A 14031-nucleotide genomic window follows, 5' to 3' on the forward strand; every position below is an offset into this window, starting at 1 on the left:
CACAAATTAACTCTTTCCCCCATCTCGGCCAGTCACTAACTGAACTAACATTCTTGTAGGCTCTTTCCCAAAACAGTCTTAGTCAAGGCATGCCGTGAATGATAACTGTCATATTTGCTTGTGCTCTCCACTAGGAATGGGCTCAGGCATGTTTGGGATACCACCTGCTCGATCTCGCCAGGAAGCACAGGCAGTGAGACATTTCCTGATCCGCAGCTGCACAGATCGGGAAATGTCTCACTGCCTATGATTAGCCGTGTGCAGTGACGGCTTCCTGGCAGGATCCCGAACACGCCTGAGCTCATCTCTAATTTCCACTGAACTGTCAAACCATTAGATGTTTAGAGTTATAACTGATCACATGTGCAGCCCCCCCATGGCAACTGCAGATCAACAAAGGCTAAGATGGCAGCTTCCTTGGCTGTAGAGTATAGGAAGGTTTCGTTCTACTTCAAGTACAGTTGAAGTATATTTTCTTTTACATACATGCTTGAACTGTGAAATATACTCTTATGCAAGGATGTAAGATAGGTTACTAACTATAGAATATTTTTCAGCCCTTGTTTTATTTTATTTTCATAGGCGAGAGATCCGATTGCCTCTCAGATCCCATGAAGCTGCTTCATCGTGTCTCAGAGAAAGGTAGAACATCATAGTTCATAAACTGCACATTTGAACTTATATATTTTTTTAAAGGTATTTTTATTTTGCATAAGTACAAGGCAAAGAAAAGGTAACTAGAGCAAACATTGCTCAGTGATGAAAATCTAGTTTAAACAGAATGTCCATTCAGTTCACTATCCTCAATTAATGAAGGAGCAATTATATGGCACAAATACAGTTGAGGACATGAGATGCAAATTACTAGCAATATATATATATATATTGCTAGAGTTAGCAAGTGAGCCCTAGCGCCTAAGAATACCTTAGGTATCAGGTGTTATCAGGTGTTATAGCATAGTCCCAGTTCACCCATGGGTACCAAATCTAATGAAATTTGTTAGAGCAATCCCTGGCCTCATATGTCAAATTGTATAGTTGGTGTTACGTACCTGGGATGTGAGCCTGACGTGCAGAGGAAGGCCTCTCGTACAACTCCGGCTCACGGACCACTGGTATTGATACAGCAGCCACAGGAGCACGGTGGGGTATGAGTGCCTGTAAAACAGTTCCTGTAGTAGTGGTGATCAGCAGGCAGATGGTGGATGAACTCACACGAGCAGGACCAAATGCTGGTTTGCAGGGCTGGGAGCTGAAGCAGGCTGGATGAACAAGATGCAGAGTCAGACAGGCCGGGTCGGTATTAATCAGGCAGATCGGGCATAGACGGTAGGCAGAAGGGAGGTCAGGTCACAAGCCAAGTAGTACCGGAAGATCAGCAGACAGAATCAGCAGGCAGGATCAGAGTCAAGGGAAGCCGGGATCAGAACAGGCAGCAGGCAGTCACTGGTAACAACAAGCTGGATAGGATTCAGAGGTCACACAGGAAACAACACAGAAGCTGCAGACCAAACAGCAATGAACCTCTGAAGGAGCCCTGTTTAAATAGCTCGCCTGACTTCAGTATTAGTGACAGGTGTGTGTCTTAAAGTGCTAGTACCCATGCGTGCACGCCGGGATCTTACATGGAAAGCCCGTCTTCCCTGACAGTGGGAGTGCCTAGTTAATGAGATTGAGCCAGAGAGCTAAAGTAGTGGGAGCTTGGGATTTCCAATGGATTGCTATAGATTTCTTGGCATAGAATAAAACTAAGTGCAGAAAGAGCTTAGAACATTTGGGGAGGGAATCATCATCAATATGCCCAAATAGGCATCTTAAGGGATTACATATATTAGGTAGTTGAGTAAGTGAACTAATGAAAGCAGTGACTTCAGACCAAAATGCGCTAATATGTGGGCATCTCCAAACCATATGATAAAATGTGCCATCTGTTGAGGTACATCTAGAGAAAACAGCGAAGGATAGCCTATTCAAGCGAAAGAGGAGACAGGGAGTATAATATGCCTGATATAGAAATTTGGTCTGAATAACTGTAACATTTTAATTTATGTAATAGGATTATGACAAGCCAGCAGCATTTTTAGAATTAAGTTTACAAATTTAACCTGTATGTAAAGGCCAACATTTTTAGAATAAGAAATGATTGAAACACACTTTTTTCCATTAGCATCACTTCCTGTTTCAAAGACAGCATAGGCAGTCAGACAAAATCTTTACAAATTTAGGGGAATTCCCCTTTCAGACAGTTGTTACTGGAACAGGTGTTGAAGGATTAGCCCTACCTTTTGTTTTGTTGACAACTCTCTCACTTTCTATTAAGTGACAGTGTTTAGCAGAACAAACAGAAAGGTTTAAAGTTGATGTAAACCCAAAAATTCTTTCTTTTTTTTTTTTTTTATGTCATAATGTAGAGTATAAGATTTCCTATCATTTGAGCTCAGTCTTGCCACAAAGAGTTAATCCAGCTCTGAGCAATCCTCTTTTATTGTTCAGTGAGATAAATCTTGACAAACAGTGAAAATAGTTGTCAAATCCTCCCCCTTGCTGTGAGTGACATGTGATTTACATATCTTTTATATCTCTCTGTATAATTTTTAATTCCCTCCCACTCCTTTCTTCTGCTGCTCTGCAAGGATTGGCTTTTCCACACCTCAGCATGATGCTGAAGTCATTTGGGGACTTTTTGGGGTTTTGACTGGATGTTAGTGATCATAGCAGAAGTTCAGTGTAAGAAATACACAGGAGAAAATGCATGTTGATAACGGGAGTGTAGAGGGGGCGGGGAGTCTACTGACATCACAACTCCACCCACTGAACCCTGGAAAACAGACCCACCCACAAAATCTGCAGTTTTTCGGGTCTCATAGCAGACAGAGGGGAGACATTTGACAGATAAGTATACATGCAGGAGGCATGTATATCCTTCTAGATAACCAATATTGCAGTAGTTTAGAAAGGATAAGAGTGGGTTTGCATCTACTTTAATTATCTCAGTGGTGACAAAGGCAGCAATACACATTTGACATGAGTTCTGTTCTGTCGGCTCTTTTCAAAATTCACTACCCAACTGATTTCAGACTGGGTGCTTTAGACTATTCCATACCATTAGACTTTGTACTTGTTATTCAAAAAAGTAAACAAAATATTCTATGCATGCTAGTAAAATTTCAGTAAAATTGGGACTTGGCCCCACCCCCTGCTCCTGTGTCACTGGATTTGTTTGACAGCAGCGGGATCCACTTTAACTAATAATATTAAAGTATGGTTAGATTTCTAATATTTTCAACTTTGCCTAATTTTTTGCATAAGTATATCATATTGGTATCTTTTCAGGGTTTCCTTCTCTCTATGCACTGGCTGTCACCAAAAAGAGTATGAAAGCAGTGACTCTGATTGACCTGACTGGGCGACGCTCCTGCCATGGTAGCATGTATAGCCCTGCAGGATGGCTCCTGCTCTCCAAATACACAGTCCGGGCACCAGGAAATGAGACTTGGGACTGTGACATTAACTCAGGTAAGAGAACAGAGGAAGAAAACACCAAATGTTAAAAAAAAATATATCCTTTTTGGTTTAAATAGCACTTTTTAATATCTTTCGATATCTACATAATATATGGTAGCATACCAGAGCATTTGATTCCTTCTTCTGACAGTTAATCCATCTGATTTATAATACCCATTGCATGTTGGATGATCTCCCAAAAAGTACAATTAAGCTAACTATACTGTACACTAGCAGATTTTCAAAGAAAAAATTCTTATCAGTACTTATCAGTATCGGCAATTGCTGATTTGATCATTGTTTGAAAGTTCTTTGTTTTTAACATTTGATTTTGGAGCAAGTGGTCTTTTCTGAAGGAAAATGACACTCACTGTTGGATATTCATCCTGCTCCTTCAAATTTTCCTGTCAAAGCTGTCAAAAATATTGATTTGGCTTCAACTGAAAATTATAAAATGAAATTCTACCAGTGTAAGCAAGGCTTAACTCTGTGCAAGGGCCTAGAATTTTCTGTCTTTTAAGATTGTTTGTATGACAGGTTATATGATCTAGCTTGGTAACTTATTTAGCTGTCCCTTTGGCTTTGCTGTCCTCCTTCAGCTTATGAAAAATATTTCTGGAAGGGGTGCATGCCCGGAGCAGATGATGGCCTCTGTAAGGTCTGTGTTGGCTGGGAGGAGGGTGGCAGAGTCAATGGGAGGTGTGCAGCCAATCACGACGAGCGTTATTATGGCAACATGGGTGCTCTAAGGTGAGTCTATGAATGAGAAACAATACCTGAAAAAAGTATTTTATGCATAAAGCTCAACTCTAGTTTTATATGGGGCAGGAAAAGAACTTCTCTATTAAATGTGTGGGTTTCCATTGAGATTTCCAGCTAGATTAGATAGGTCCACGTAAAAGACGTTTCTGTTTATCATTTTTCTGATCTATCCTAGTCAGGTGTCCCCCTAGTATTAATATCCTGACCAAGCTTTTAAATCTTTTTCTGTTTTTATTTTGTCGGTGCGTGCCCCTATTTTGGGTGAAATGTGCTGACTTTGTGCTCTCATTACCAGCCAACAAAAAGTAATAAAGTGGGCAGAATTTTTCCAAGCAAGGATACAGACAGTCATCAAAGGTTGACATAGATTCTAAAGGCCCATACACACGATCAGACTTTTTGACAACAAACATGCAAATTAGCTGTTTTGGAGCAACATCTGACTGTGTGTACGCTCCATCGGACAAACTTTTTTGGTTTTCATCTGACTTTTGTTGGCTGTGCGAACGGACAAACTTTCTGGCAACGAAAGTCCGATGGAGCAAAGTCTGATCGTGTGTACAGAAAACCATAGGACTTTTGTACAAAGTGCAAACAGGCATGCTCAGAACCAATGCAAAAGATCAGACAACAATACAGAAGTTGACCAAAGGTGGCGGTAAAGAGCAGAAAAACCACGTGGTTTGGTGAAAGTTGGCTGAAAAAGTCCTGCTGTGTGTATGCAATACAAGTTCAGGGCCGACTCCCTTTGTACAAAAATCCAAGGGAAAGTTTGTACAAAGTCCTATCGTGTGTATGAGGCTTTATACTTCTCTGCTCTATCCAAAACTAAAGAAAACGATTTGCTTGGAGTTGGGCTTTAAGACTGAACTCTGGAAAACAACAAAATTCTTTAAATGCTTGTTTATGCCTGTGAAAAGCAGGTTACTTACTAGATTTCCCACACCTATGGGCTCTTTGACACTGTTAAGCCTCATACACACGATAGGACTTTGTACAAACTTTCCCTTGGATTTTTGTACAAAGGGCGTCGGCCCTGAACTTGTATTGCATACACACAGCAGGACTTTTTCAGCCAACTTTCACCAAATCACGTGGTTTTTCTGCTCTTTACCGCCACCTTTGGTCAACTTCTATATTGTTGTCTGATCTTTTGCATTGGTTCTGAGCATGCCTGTTTGTACTTTGTACAAAAGTCCTATGGTTTTCTGTACACACGATCAGACTTTGCTCCATCGGACTTTTGTTGCCAGAAAGTTTGTCCGTTCGCACAGCCAACAAAAGTCCGATGAAAACCCAAAAAGTTTGTCCGATGGAGCGTACACACAGTCGGATGTTGCTCCAAAACAGCTAATTTGCATGTTTGTTGTCAAAAAGTCTGATCGTGTGTATGGGCCTTTAGACTGGGCCCTGCAGCCACTTCTCCCCTTCTCTCTGGCAGTCTAAAGGCCCATACACACGATCAGACTTTTTGACAACAAACATGCAAATTAGCTGTTTTGGAGCAACATCTGACTGTGTGTACGCTCCATCGGACAAACTTTTTTGGTTTTCATCTGACTTTTGTTGGCTGTGCGAACGGACAAACTTTCTGGCAACGAAAGTCCGATGGAGCAAAGTCTGATCGTGTGTACAGAAAACCATAGGACTTTTGTACAAAGTGCAAACAGGCATGCTCAGAACCAATGCAAAAGATCAGACAACAATACAGAAGTTGACCAAAGGTGGCGGTAAAGAGCAGAAAAACCACGTGGTTTGGTGAAAGTTGGCTGAAAAAGTCCTGCTGTGTGTATGCAATACAAGTTCAGGGCCGACTCCCTTTGTACAAAAATCCAAGGGAAAGTTTGTACAAAGTCCTATCGTGTGTATGAGGCTTAAGGGCCTCTGACATCACCAAGACCAATGCAGGGCAAATGGTACTGCCTTTGAATGTGAGGACGCCAAGGGACAGTCCATTGCCAGAGTAGAGGGAAGTGCCGTTTGTGGGGGCATCAGGTAAGTAAAAATGCTCCTAGACTAGACTTATCAAGCAGTTAACCCTTGCAGTTCAGGTCTAGCCTCAAAAGTGAGAACTTTTTAGTTTTCTGGAGTTCAGCTTTACACTGTTTTGAATATTTGTGTATGGTTTTTTGTTTTTGTTTAGCTTACTGTTGAAAAATGTGAAAATGTGTAAAATGCATTAGTATATAGTCATAGGATTATATCAGCTATTGCCTCTGTGGCAGCACGCAGGTAAAGTCACCTGGTTGTATCCAGGATGGGAAATATGTGTGCCCTAGATTCAGGCTTTATGCAGACTTTTACAATTAGAGGGGAAGAGTTAATGAGCCCAGCTGAAGTAAGTGGGCTCATTAAGACCTCTACAAAAAACCCCAGCATGCTTAGGGAGATGCTCCATCCTGGAACCAGTTTTGTGTTGTATAGACTGGGGAGTGTGACACCTGTTCTGTGCGGTGAGTTAACGCCTGTGTGGCAAACCTCTACAACAGAGACAGGGACTGGTGCAGCACAAGGCTGCACTCAGTTGTTAGATAGGGAATCTAAGTGTGTAATTAGAGGTCAAGCTGACCAGGATTTATTTTCATGTTTTATTTTTGTTTGGCTGTTATATGTTTCACTGCATGTAGCATAAATAAACCGCATCTTTTGTTTTTTTTGCACCTACAACGCTGTCTGCTGTGCCTGATTTTGTGTTGTGAACCTATCCAGGGGGTCACACACACCCGCTGCCGAGCTAACCCCTCACACCTCCTACAACCTTTAAAAATTAACCATATATGTAAACATCTACGTAATGCTACAGCAGTATTTGCAAAACCTAATTGCTTTGGTTAGAGGAACAACTGGTCATACAAAGCCCTGAGGTTGAATAAAACTGAACGTACATAGAATTGTCCACCCAACATGTTCCAGTGCCTCTCATCTGACAGCAGTGTAGTAATCTAAGCGGTTGATTTTCTAAAGGCAAGGGAAGTTGTACTTTGCAAGGTAATTTGCCTCAGAGCTTAGTGAAGCTCTGCTGACTTCCATCATCCAAACATTTGCAAGCAAAAATGCTTTTTTTTTTTTTTTTTTTTGTATAATCTTTATTTACAGTACTTAGAATATTTGACAATACATCAAAAAGGAATAATAGTAAAAAGAGAATAAACAAACAAAAAGAGCAAGGACAAGGTCATCAGACATGGTCCAAGAAGATCAGGAAATGAAACAATGAGATATCTCAACATATTGTAACAGCAGGGATTCCTTCCCTATCCAAGACATTCAGACCATGTGGACAGACCTCTCTCTCCTACCACGAGAGGATAGGAGGATCCCAATCCTAACTATAAACGATAAGTAGTGATTACATAAATCAAAGTTTGTCTAAGGCATATGACGTTGTGAAGTACCATGAACTAACATAAAGCAAACTGCCGCATTTTTTCTTTCTAATGTATTCTTTGTGCATGATTAAGTATTCTTTGCAAAGTGAAACTTCTTCACATTCACTTAGCTCTGGGGCAAATTCCCTTGCAAAATGCAACTACCTTGGAAAGTGAACATCCTATTTGCATACACTGCATACTATATATTACAAAGGTCTAAGTCAAACTCTTTTTAAAGTGGGGATTTTGCCTTTAGCTCTGAATTTAACTAAACAGACCATGCTTTATCAGTGAGATACAAACTCCAACACACAGAATTGTTTCTTTATCCTTCTCCCAGCACTCATCTGTCACCTCCCAGTATCCATGCCAGCAGTGAGACATCGACTCTAGTACACAAAATCTCTAATAATTTTCACACGAGTCTCTGCGCGATTATATCTCAGTGACCAGTGTTCAGTGTCTGAATGTTAACCCCTCAGTGTGGGCAGTCCCTAACACACATGTATTAATAGCTCAGTGGCTAGCTCCCAGCCTATGTACATTAAGACCTTGGTTGCCAGTCAACCCCATGTGTACATTTAGCCCTCAGCAGACAGTCTCTATTTTATATGCAATAACCCCTCAGTGGCCTATGTGCCAGTCTTTCTACCACACCATACAGCATTAAGGTTGTAAACTGAAATGTGAATTCAATATTCCCTATTATTTATACACTGTAATGACAATAGAGCTGTGCCCATTAATCCATTGGTTGTACAAAAAAACACAATGTTAAGCCAGTCTCTGGGGAATAGCGATAAGATGGTTGGGAACTGCATTTTACCAGTGCACTACTACAAAGTAAGAATGTTTTAAAAAATAAATATTTGAATTGTTTAATAATTTACAAAATGCAAAGTGAGCAAACAGAAGAAAAATCTAAATCAAATCACTATTTGGTGTGACTACCCTTTGGCTTCAGACTAGCATCAATTCTTAGGCCCCTTTCACACAAGCAGACCACTCGGGTCTGTCTGTCCATTTTTCTTTGGACCACCCATTATTCTCTATGGGAAGGTAGATGTAAAGGGACATGTGTCCATTTACACCCACCTGCACCCAATCCGGTATGCCAAAAACAGACGGCTGGGGATCCGTTCCTCATCAGTCTGCTGGACCGGATGACAGTCAGGTGCATAGGGAAAGGCAGTCCATTTCCATCTGACCACACCATAGAGAACAGCAGGCTGTGCATAGCAGAGCGGACACAGACATGTCATCCACAAGAAAAGGGCCTTACACATGCACAAAGTCAGGGATTTTGTAGGATTAGAGTCAGGTGTATGACTAGTCAATTATACCAAGTAGGTGCTAATGATCATTAATTTTATATGTAGGTTCAAATACAGTCAATAACTGAAACAGAAACAACTGTGTAGGAGGCTTAAAACTGGGTGAGGATCAGCCAAACTCTTCTACTAAGGTGAGGTTGTAAAATGCAGTTTCATGCCACATGTCATACACCATGGCCAGACTAAGCATGGCAATAAGACACAAGGTATTGCATCAGCAAGGGCTCTCCCAGGCAAAGATTTCAAAGCTGATTGGGATTTCAAGATGTGCTGGTCAAGTTCTTTTGAAGAAGCACAAATAAACGGACAACATTGGGGAGCGTAGATGAAGTGGTCAGCCAAGGAAACAATGCGGCAGATGAAAGACACATCATGCTTACTTCCCTTCAGCATCAGAAGATGTCTAGCAGTGCCATCAGCACAGAACTGGCAGAAGCCAGTGGGACTCGGGTACACCCATCTACTTTCCAGAGCAGTCTGGCCAGAAGTGGCCCTCATGGAAGAATTGTGTCCGCAAAGCTATATAAAGAGGTTAAGCACAAAAAAGCAGCCAACATGGCTAAATGACGCAACTATGAACAAAAACATAGGAACTGGGATGCAGAAAATGGAAGCAGGTGCTCTGGATTGGCCAAAATGTGAAATATTTGCCTGTAGCAGGAGGCAGTTTGTTTTCCAAGGGGCTGGAGAGCGATACAATAATGAGTGTCTGCAGGCAACAGTGAAGCATGGTGGAGGTTCCTTGTAAGTTCGGGACTGCATTTCTCCAAATGGAATTGGAGATTTGGTCAGTTTGAATGGTGTCCTCAATGCTGAGAATTACAGGCAGATACTTATCCATCATGCCATACCATCAGGAAGGCATGTGACTGGCCTGACTGGCTCCAAATTTATTCTGCAGCAGGACAACAACCCCAAACATACAGCCACTGTTATTAAAGCGGGAATCCGCCGGGAGTCCACGTTTTTTTTTTTTTTAAAAGCCAGCAGCTACAAATACTGCAGCTGCTGACTTTTAAAATAGTGACACTTACCTGTCCAGTGCGCCCGCGATGTCGGCACCCGAAGCCGATCTCTCGATCGTCTCTCGGGTGCTGCCGCCGCCATCTTGGGTATGGGAATCAGGAAGTGGAGCCTTTCGGCTTCATTTCCCGGTTCCCTACTGCGCATGCACGAGTCGCGCTGCGCAATAAGGATGGACCCGCTGCCTCTGGGAGCTGTGTGTTTCCCAGCAGGCAGCGGGGGACTTTTGGAAAGGGGCGTAATCTACGCCCCTTTCCGCAGAGAGCTTTCCCGGAAGTGGGTGCAGATACCTGTACTGTACAGGTATCTGCACCCCTCCCCCCTGAAAGGTGCCAATTGTGGCGCCGGAGGGGGGGAGGGTTCCAATGAGCGGAAGGTCCACTTTAGGGTGGACCTCCGCTTTAATAACTTTCTTCGGTGTAAAGAACAAGGAGTCCTGGAAGTAATGGTTTAGTGCCTACAGAGCCCTCAACATCAGACATGTCTAGTATTACATGTAGTGACAGAAGGATCTGAGACAGCTTACATCCACAGAAGATCTGTGGTTAGTGCTCCAAGAAATTTGGAAAAACCTACCTGCCGAATTTTTTCAAAAACTGTGTGCAAGTGTACGTAGAAGAATCAGTGCTGTTTTGATGGCAAAGGATGGTCACACCAAATATTGATTTGATTTCAAGAAAGTTCTAATGTCTGGAAAAAGGATCTGTGTCAATGCCTTGACATGTCTTAATTGTTTTGGTGATATGTATCTTTATTTTCAACTTTTAATTCTTTCATGCACATTTAGAGCAAACGCTGTAAATTTTTGTTGTCCTTTATTTGGTAACTTGTTGCTTTTCTAAACTGTTAGGCCGCGTACACACGGGCGGACTGTTCGCCCAACTTTCTCCGCTGAACAGTGTTTGGGCGGACAGTCCGCTCGTGTGTGGGCTTTCAGCGGACAGTTTCAGCGGACAGTTTGACGAACAAGGTTTTACGGAATTTCCGAAAAACTGTCCGCTGAAACCTTGTTTCAGCGAACAGTCCGCCCGTGTGTAGGCTTGTTCGTCAAACTAAGTTCCGCGCATGCTCAGAAAGGATTTACACGCCGAAAGTTATAATGCAGTGTATAGGACGTCGTATTTTTCGTCCCGTCGTACGTGCCGTTCACGTCATAGCGCACGGTTTCAGCAAACTGTTCGTTCGTCGTGTGTGGCCATGTCCGTCCATGCTAATTTTGAGCGGACTGTTTGCCGAAACTGTTTGACGAACAAGGTTGGGCGAACAGTCCGCGCGTGTGTACGCGGCCTTACATTGCTCAACAAGTGCTCTTGGCTTTTTTCACATGGAGTGGAGTGCATCCGGATCAGCAAGGGATCCATGAACAGTTCCTCTGTTGATTCAGAGTGTAATGGGATGGAAATTACAGCTCTATAGGCTGCTGGGTGTAAATGGACTCAGCTATCTGTTTACATCAGACTACCTCTGATCTGTCACGTTTACTTTTAGAAAAAAGGAAAAGGACAAAGTACCTTTTCTTTTTTTTTTTTTTTTTTTTTATGAACCTCAACTGACTCAGAGGTAATCTGACACAAGTCCATTTACATCTGACTGTCCATAGGGCTGCATGGAGCTTACGATCAGGTCCGCCTGAGGTAGATGAGATCAGAATGCCCATGTGAAAGGGGCCTAAAGGAAATACAGCAGACTCTAAAAGCTGCACATTTTACCAAGTGTTGATCTCTGGCACTTTATCTTTATATTTGCAGAACTGTAAGATAGAAATATTGCTATATATAAGACAAAATTTTGTTATGCATTTTTCTATTGTATTAACCTGATGATGCTTTTAGGTGTTTAGTTGGAGACCCAAGTGGGCGCAGTTATGGGGATGTTGCATTTTTGGAGCACCACTCACTCCTAAATAATATTGCAAGTAAGAAGCTTCATCTTCATCTTTTGAATATTAAACCATGAACACTTTAATCCTTTAGCCCTCTTTTTCAAAACCTTCTGCTCATTCTTAATGCTAAAAGAACATAACGTAGCACATGTTTTGCTATAGATATGGAATCTTCTGGTTGGGCTTTTGGCTATAGTGCTTCAGACTTTGAACTGTTGTGTCCTAATGGTGAAAGAGTCCCACTGACAGAATGGGAGACCTGTAATTTGGGTGCGATCCCACCCAATGTAGTGATGACACGCCCTGTAATTACTGCAAAGATCCAAGACTTTCTAATGAAATCCCAGGTAAGAAACCTTACTCTAGTAAAGCATACTTTATTTAAGAACTGGGTATAGCTGAATAATTTGGTTAGTAATATTGAAAGGTTTGACCAGAACCCAACAAGATATGTATAGGTGAGGTATAAAGTAAAGATACAGACTACACCTCTTGTAGAAGGTAATAATAGACACAAGCAAGCAAGGAAGAGTTGTAATGTGTTAGCCTTAGATATGAATGCTAGTGTGTTTATTACCTCTGCTGTACATCAGAGCCAAAGAACATTGGGTTGATGTGTGTGCCGAGTCTCTGGGTTTTTTTTTTTTTGGTGGTTGGTGGGCACTGTGGATGCATGGACATTGAACTTACAATGAGGTGGCTTCCTTCTGAACCAGTGACAGTGGGAAGCTGTCATATATAGAAGAGGTAGAAATATCCCTTCTGCATAGATATATATGATTTCCAGCTCCTGCCGAACAGGATGCCAAACAGGAAAGCGTTTAAGCATTCGGACAAAACCCCTGGCTAGTGTCTATTGGCTTGCATGATTGTTTGAGTGAAAAGAACACAACAAAGGTATTAAAGAACGAGTTCACCTTTTATTGAAAAATAATGCATATCTTTTTGTAGGTAAAAAAAAGTGCATTTACTTTTTATTCTTTTACACTGCAGCCTGTAAAGCATTGCACTTACAATCAGCAAATTGTGGGTGCAATGCCAGGATCCTGCAGACTCTCAGTACACTGTCTACCTGTACTTCCGATATGGGCAGTGTCAAGGATCTCATACAGCAGATGCTAATTTCTGAGCAGCAGGTGCTCATTCTTATGCGCATATGCAGGATCATGAGCATGGAAGCCTAACATGATGGGCAAGGACTAGAATGCGCACACAGATGAGCATTTGTGCATATGTGCAGGCACACATAGGCTGGCACACACATCAGCAGATTTTGGTGCCCAGCAGCCTATTTAAACTAAGAGTCTGCCTGGCCTCAGTGATGGATTGTCTTTAGCTCTGGTTCCTGTGTTCCTGGTTCTTGAAAGTCTGTTAAACTTGTCCCAGGCCCGGCTATGTCTGACACCACTCTTGGATCACCCCTGCCTGTTATGTCTGCTGCTCGCTTGTGTTACTGACCCTGGCTTGGATCTCTAACTATATCTCCGCCTCTTGACTTAGTGCCTTGCTGCAAGCATGTTACCGACTTCTGACTGTTTCTGACCTTTGAACTTGATCCTGACCCTGTACCTGTCTGCCTGGCTGCCTGGCTGCTGCTGAACAAGGCTTGTGACCAGACTCCATACTACCACTGGAAGAACTCCTGTGTTCAAAGCTTCAGCAACAACAGCTTCCTGACACCTGTGCCTTTCCACTGCCCTAGCAGTCTCTGTCTTCACTACCAGGGGTGCTTGGGCAGGAATTGCGCAAGAGGCCACCCTGGTCATTTCGGCCTTCACAGTCAGTTATGTAATAGGCATGTAGTTACTGATTTGCAGGAAGAATCAATAAACTATGAGAGCGCTCACCAGCACCCTTTCAGTTCATTGAAATCTAAAAGCTGTCGGCTGCAGTGGCTGATGGTATTGGTAGTTCATTCATTTACAGAACTCTGTGAATAAATAACGTGGCCGTGGGTGCGGGGAGAAGATCCCTTGCCAACTGTCATTGATGGGGGGGGGTATCCGGGGGGAGAGGAGTCAGGAGCCTGGACATGTTACATGTCCCACCATTAGTACAGGTGGAACATTTAACATGTTTAGAAGGGGAACTTAGCCTATAAGCCTTTAAATATAGCAGACAATTACCAGCAGCAAAATAATACATCCATTGGTAA

The 14031-nt window shown here is 42.4% G+C and overlaps 1 protein-coding gene across 1 annotated transcript in view; it reads left to right on the plus strand.

Moving 5' to 3' along the window:
- Positions 1–14031, plus strand: part of LOC143940299 (serotransferrin-1-like) — a 72062-nt gene that overhangs the window by 30429 nt on the left and 27602 nt on the right. Inside the window, exons 11-15 of the mRNA XM_077461518.1 lie at positions 583–642; positions 3334–3516; positions 4104–4254; positions 11827–11909; positions 12039–12223. Of these exons, the coding sequence (XP_077317644.1) occupies positions 583–642; positions 3334–3516; positions 4104–4254; positions 11827–11909; positions 12039–12223 (662 nt within the window). The remainder of the gene's footprint in view (positions 1–582; positions 643–3333; positions 3517–4103; positions 4255–11826; positions 11910–12038; positions 12224–14031) is intronic.

The sequence above is a fragment of the Lithobates pipiens genome, unplaced genomic scaffold, assembly GCF_037356315.1.
Source record: "Lithobates pipiens isolate NorthernLeopardFrog02 unplaced genomic scaffold, aLitPip1_a1.2 Scaffold_3, whole genome shotgun sequence".
NCBI classification, from domain to species: Eukaryota; Metazoa; Chordata; class Amphibia; order Anura; family Ranidae; genus Lithobates; species Lithobates pipiens.